The following is a 5,864-nucleotide window of genomic DNA, read 5'->3' on the forward strand; positions in this document are numbered from 1 at the left end:
AGAAGTTGTGGATGCAGCAGCACTGAAAGGGTCAAAGGACAGGTGTAATGGTGCTTTGAACAGCCTGATCTAGTGAAGGATGTGCCTGACCATGGCAGAGAAGTGGACTGCATCATCTCTAAAGGAACACAAACCATTCTAAGGTTCTATGAAAGATTTGACGTGGCTTTGCACATTCATGTTTTCTGCCCCTCAAGTACAGAGGTTAAAAAAATAAGGAACTTCTGTGAGTGACAAAACTGTAAATGTTGTTCTGTTGTTCTCTTAATATAGAGATATACAGCTTGGTCTTAGGATGATACATTTCTCAGAGTGATTATTCTTCTCTTTAAAATATAAATCGACAGTGTGACAAACGCCAGAGACTTCCATGAGCAAAAGGAAGACATGCAGTGAAGACGGAAACCCTTTGCCAGCCCATCATGAAAGAATAGCCCTAACTTCTGCTTCATTCTGTGCCTGATTGCTTATTGATTACTGAAACAGGTATCCTTCCTTCTTGGTAGTCGTCCCATGTCAGGAAAGCAGAACTGAAGATACCTGAAAGAGCGCTAAAAAGCCATGCCATCATCTCTTCCTCTTATAGATCCTTCTGGATTTTATGAAGAGCAGCCGAGTTGGTTTTTTTATTACTCCGCCATGAGTAGTTACTACCGACTATTCATTGTGAGTCAGTGTATCTCAGTTCTAAAAGCCTTTGGAGTTCCAGCAAGCAAGTGCCCCTGCGCTCCCTAATTCTAAAAAAAAGAGACGCCAAAGCCGGGGGCAGCCACTAATCACTAAAAAGGCTGCGGTGTCGTGGCGGCGCCTCCGGGTGCCGCTGTTGGCCGACAAGGAGCAGCCTTGGAGCCGCAGCCGCGGCAGCGGCAGGAGGGAGGAGCGCGGCAAGCTCTGGCGAGAATGGCGGTGAGGCAGAGGCAGAGTGAGAGGCGGCGGCGAGCGGTCGGTCGAGCGGTGCTGCTGCCAGCTTTGCTGCTGGTGGTGTGCTGCCGGGCGGCGGCGGAGAGGATCCGGTACGCCATCCCCGAGGAACTGGGCAGAGGCTCGCTGGTGGGGCCGCTGGCGCGGGACCTGGGACTGAGCCCGGCGGAGCTGCCGGCACGCAAGCTGCGGCTCAGCGCGGAGAAGCAATACTTCACGGTGAGCGGGGAGAGCGGGAACCTGTACGTGAGCGAGAGGCTGGACCGGGAGGAGATGTGCGGCGAGTCGACGTCCTGCTCCGTCAGCTTCGAGGCGCTGGTGCAGAACCCGCTCAACGTTTTCCACGTCGAGGTGGCCATCCAGGACGTCAACGACAACGCGCCGACCTTCAGCAAGGCTGCTCTCCACCTCGAGATCGGTGAATGGACCACTCCCGGGGCTCGTTTTCCGCTGGAGATGGCCCGAGACGCAGATGTGGGCAGCAATTCATTACTGACTTACCAACTCGCTGCCAACCCGTCCTTTACTCTGGCCCTCAAGGAGAGCCCGGATGGAAGCAAGGAGCCGGAATTAGTGCTGGAGAGAGAGCTGGACCGGGAGAAGCAGAGCTCCTTTGAGCTGGTGCTGACGGCGGTGGATGGCGGGGACCCCGTGAAATCGGGGACTGTCCAGGTTCGCGTGAACGTGACGGACGCCAACGACAACGCGCCCGTGTTCAGCAAGAGCGTGTACGAGGCGCGAGTGCGGGAGAATGTGCCGTCCGGGTCGCTGGTGGTGCGGGTGCGAGCCACGGATGCGGACGCGGGGTCCAACGGGCGGGTATCCTACTCCTTCGGCAACGTCCCGGACGGCGTCCGCGCCTTGTTCAGTGTCGAGAGCGACAGCGGCGAGGTGAGGACGGCGGGGCCCCTGGATTTCGAGGAGAAGAGGAAATACAGCTTCGGTCTGGAGGCGAGAGACGGCGGCGGCCTCACCGGGCACTGCAAGGTGCAGATCGACATCAGCGACGAGAACGACAACGCTCCCGAAATCACGGTGTTGTCGGTGTCGAGCCCGGTGCCCGAGGACGCGCCGGCCGGCACGGTGGTGGCCCTGTTGAAAGTGCGGGACCGTGACTCCGGGGAGAACGGTCAGGTGTGGTGCGAGCTGTCGGGCGAGGCGCCGCTGTCGATGGTGTCGTCGTCGGTGGGGTCGTACAAGGTGGTGACGGCGGGCGCGCTGGACCGCGAGCAGGCGTCCGAGCACCGAGTGACGGTGGTGGCCAGGGACCGGGGCAGCCCGTCGCTGTCGAGCCGCGCGTCGCTGGTGCTGGAGGTGTCGGACGTGAACGACAACGCGCCGGTGTTCGAGGAGGCGGCCTACAGCGCCTACGTGGCGGAGAACAACGCGGCGGGCGCGCCGGTGGTGCGCGTGCGCGCGCGGGACGCGGACGCGGGCGCCAACGGGCGCGTGAGCTACTGGCTGGCGGGCGGCAGCGCGGGCGCGGCGCCCTACGTGTCGGTGGAGGCGCGGAGCGGCGCGGTGTACGCGCAGCGCTCCTTCGACTACGAGCAGTGCCGCGAGTTCGCGGTGGCGGTGCGGGCGCAGGACGGCGGGGCGCCGGCGCGGAGCTCCACGGCCACGGTGCGCGTCTTCGTGCTGGACCGCAACGACAACGCGCCGCGGGTGCTCTGGCCGGCGGCGGCGGCGGGAGCGTCGTCGTTGCCGGCGGCGTTCGAGGTGGTGCCGCGTTCGGCCGAGGCCGGCTACCTGGTGGGCAAGGTGGTGGCGGTGGACGCGGACGCGGGGCGCAACGCGTGGCTGTCGTACGAGCTGGTGCAGGCGTCGGAGCCGTCGCTGTTCCGCGTGGGGCTGCACAGCGGCGAGGTGCGGACGGCGCGGGCCGTGTCGGAGAGGGACGCGGCGAAGCAGCGTGTGGTGGCCGTGGTGAAGGACCACGGGCAGCCGGCGCTGTCGGCCACGGCCACGCTGCACGTGGTGCTGGCCGAGAGCTTGCAGGAGGCGCTGCCGGAGCTGAGCGAGCGGGCGGCGGGCGCCGACTCGCCGGCCGAGCTGCAGTTCTACCTGGTGCTGGCGCTGGCGCTGCTCTCCGCCCTCTTCCTGCTGAGCGTGGCGCTGGCCGTGCTGGCGCGGCTGCGCCGGGCCGGGCCGCCCGCCGTGCTGCGCTGCCTGGGCGCGCAGCGCTTCTCCGTGCCCGGCGCCGCCTTCCCGGCCGACTTCTGCGAGGGCACCTTGCCCTACTCCTACAACCTGTGCGTGGCGCCGGCCCGCGCCGTGGCCGAGGGCGCTTGGCTGCCGCCGCCGCTGCCCAGCGTGCCCGCGGAGGAGCTGCTCGGCGCGGAGCCCTGCGGGAAGCCGAGCCCGAGCAGCAGCGCCGGCGCGGGAGAGCCGCCCGCCGACGCCCCGCAGGTGTGTAAGCCCTCTCTCGGTTGTTCTTGATCTGTGCTGCACCTCCGTGCCTGTTCCCCTGGGATTGGATGGAGTGGATGGGAGCTGGTGTGAATGGCGAGCGCTGGTCCTTGTGTCCGTGAAGAAATGAAAGATTGGCATAACTCTATTCCATTCAGAGCAGGTCGTTAGCGGCCGCACTCTTTAGTTTATCTTTAGTCATGGGTTGAGGTTCAGCTGAGAGGTTTTGTCTCCAACTCTTGTGTTGCCTAAAATCGTATGAGTTAGTAACGGTGAAGGCGAATCCGTACTGTGTAGAATGAGATCCGCTGCTTCTGCATGGCAGACTCGGGACTGACTCTTGCAGTTGGAAATGTGGCCTTTCTGATATATTTTTCCCAAAACTGTGTGTACTTGGATCCGGGTGAGAGATGGACACAAACACGTTGGTTAATGGTTTTTCAATATTGGACTCTCAAAGGCAACCTACATGTGTCTCCGTGTATGGAAAAGAGACAGATTGCTGCCTCTTCATAACTGGTAGCGGTAGTGCGAGGGGCTCACATTGTGTGTCTGGGGAGCGTTGATCCGATTGTCCGTGAGGGAAGGAACGGGATTTCCCCCTTCCACTCACAGCAAGAATCAAGCGGCGGCACTTGTTGTTCACGTGTTCACGTAACAGTGAACGTGGGAAATTAAGGATTCTGCATGACGGAAACCGCGGTGAACCGTTTGTTTAGGCATTTTTCTTTTCTGGTCGCTTTTTCTGTAACTGCTGTACTTGGACCTGGTTGATAGCTGGATGCAAAGCCGCTGGTTAATGCTGTTTCCCAAAGGAAAGGTGCCTGTGGCTCCATGAATGGAGAAGTTACAAGTTGTTCCTCCTCACAGTTACAGAATGTTCCCGCTTTCCCCCTCTTTTGCCGTGTGCCCCCTCATCTTTTTGAGGAAGGTTGCTGCGAAGTGTCAGCATTAGTTAGACGGATGAATGTTTTCCGGAGATGATTTTTCGGAGCTCTTTGTGTAGTGATTTCTCTTTTTTTTTCTTCCACCTGGGTGGTAGTTCCCTCTTTTTTTCCCGTTCCTGATCTGTCTTTCATAACCAGCTGAAGGCAGAGGCGAAAGTGTAGAACGGGATCTCAAGGAAAAAAAAAATCGCATTTAGCATTTCAGAGCCTGTCTTCTTTTCAGCTCCCATTTTCCCAAAGAGAAGATCCTGGAGCTGGTTGATTGCGTTGACAGGGCAATACTAGACTGAGCAATTTGATCTCTTGGCCACTTATTGCAACAGTTGTTGTGTCTCCCTGTTTGCAAGCGGAGGTCTCTAGTCAGCCTAAGGACATATCCAAAACCAGAAGGAAATACTCAAAAGGAGAGCAATTAGGCACTTGAATTGAGTCCATTTGCACATTTACAAATGGTCCGCGCAGAGTGTAGGGTCAACAGCCGTGCTTGTCCTCTGCCGTCCTACAGTATTTGGTTGAAAAGGTGTTCTACCCACGTGAAGACTTAAGAATTAGATGAATTGGCTTTACTAGATGGCTTTACTAGTGAGCATCAATCTCTTAGACCGAGATTTCTGAGAAAATCGAAACCCCTTCCTGGTCGTTCAAGCTATCGAATTACTTGATTAAATGTGATGTGTGCTCTTAAAAAGGGAAACCACAGGTTAAGGTCCCTCATCTCTCCTTTTCCAGTGTTAGCTTTCTCTGTAGAAGTACCAATATTTTAGTGTAATTCGGTTTATAAAGGGAGAACTTTACTCATCTTGAGAACATAAATAACATGAGAACAGCCATCCTATAGCTTTTGGTTGAAGAGCTGTCCTACGAACATGAAGATTCAAGAATTAGATGAATGTTTTATTAATAAGCATCAATCTCTTACATTGCGATTTCTGGAAAAAAAACTTTCTGGCAGCATGGTCTAGTGACCCTGATACCTCTCGTTGTCCGGGTCGGAGCGGATTTTAATAGCACGTTTTCTACAGCAGAGCCTCTTATCCTTTGCTGTCCTTGTAGTAGTCATTCAAGCAAGACTGCTAAAGCAATTTCTGATGGGGATTGTGCTTTGCGCAGATCTTTAACCATCATATTTTAGTTTACGTCTCTCGCCAGTACGAATTCGTTTTTCCCGCGCCTATTCCCCTGGGATTTCGGGGGTCGGTGTGGATGGGGAGGGCTAGTCCGTTTGTCTGGGGAAAGAAGAAAGATTGTGGTAACTCCCGTCCATTCAGAGCAGGCCGTTACCAGCGGCACTCCTTGGTTTCTCGATGGTCACAGGTTCAGGTTCAGCTGAGAGGTTTTGTCTCCAACTCTTGTGCTGCCTAAAGTCGTCTGAGTTATTAAGGGTGAAGGCGAATCCTTACTGCGTAGAATGAGATCCGCCGATTCAGCGTGACAGACTCGGGGTTGGCATTTGCAGTTGGAGATGTTTCCTTTCTGACGGAATTTTCTCCGAAACCGTGTACTTGGACCTGTTTGATGGCCAGACACAAACCCGTTGGTTAATGGTTTTTCGGTATTGGACTCAGAAAGGAAACGTGGATGTGGCTC

General features: G+C 56.5%; 1 protein-coding gene across 1 annotated transcript; it reads left to right on the forward strand.

The window, feature by feature from the left end:
- The first annotated feature begins 861 nt into the window (after positions 1–861).
- Positions 862–3,501, forward strand: LOC134522088 (protocadherin gamma-B5-like). Its single transcript, XM_063349387.1, is given in 1 exon segment — positions 862–3,501. A coding segment is annotated over 1 exon segment (2,601 nt). The 5' UTR covers positions 862–900.
- Positions 3,502–5,864: the final 2,363 nt, after the last annotated feature.

Source organism: Chroicocephalus ridibundus, chromosome 11 (genome assembly GCF_963924245.1).
Source record: "Chroicocephalus ridibundus chromosome 11, bChrRid1.1, whole genome shotgun sequence".
NCBI lineage: Eukaryota > Metazoa > Chordata > Aves > Charadriiformes > Laridae > Chroicocephalus > Chroicocephalus ridibundus.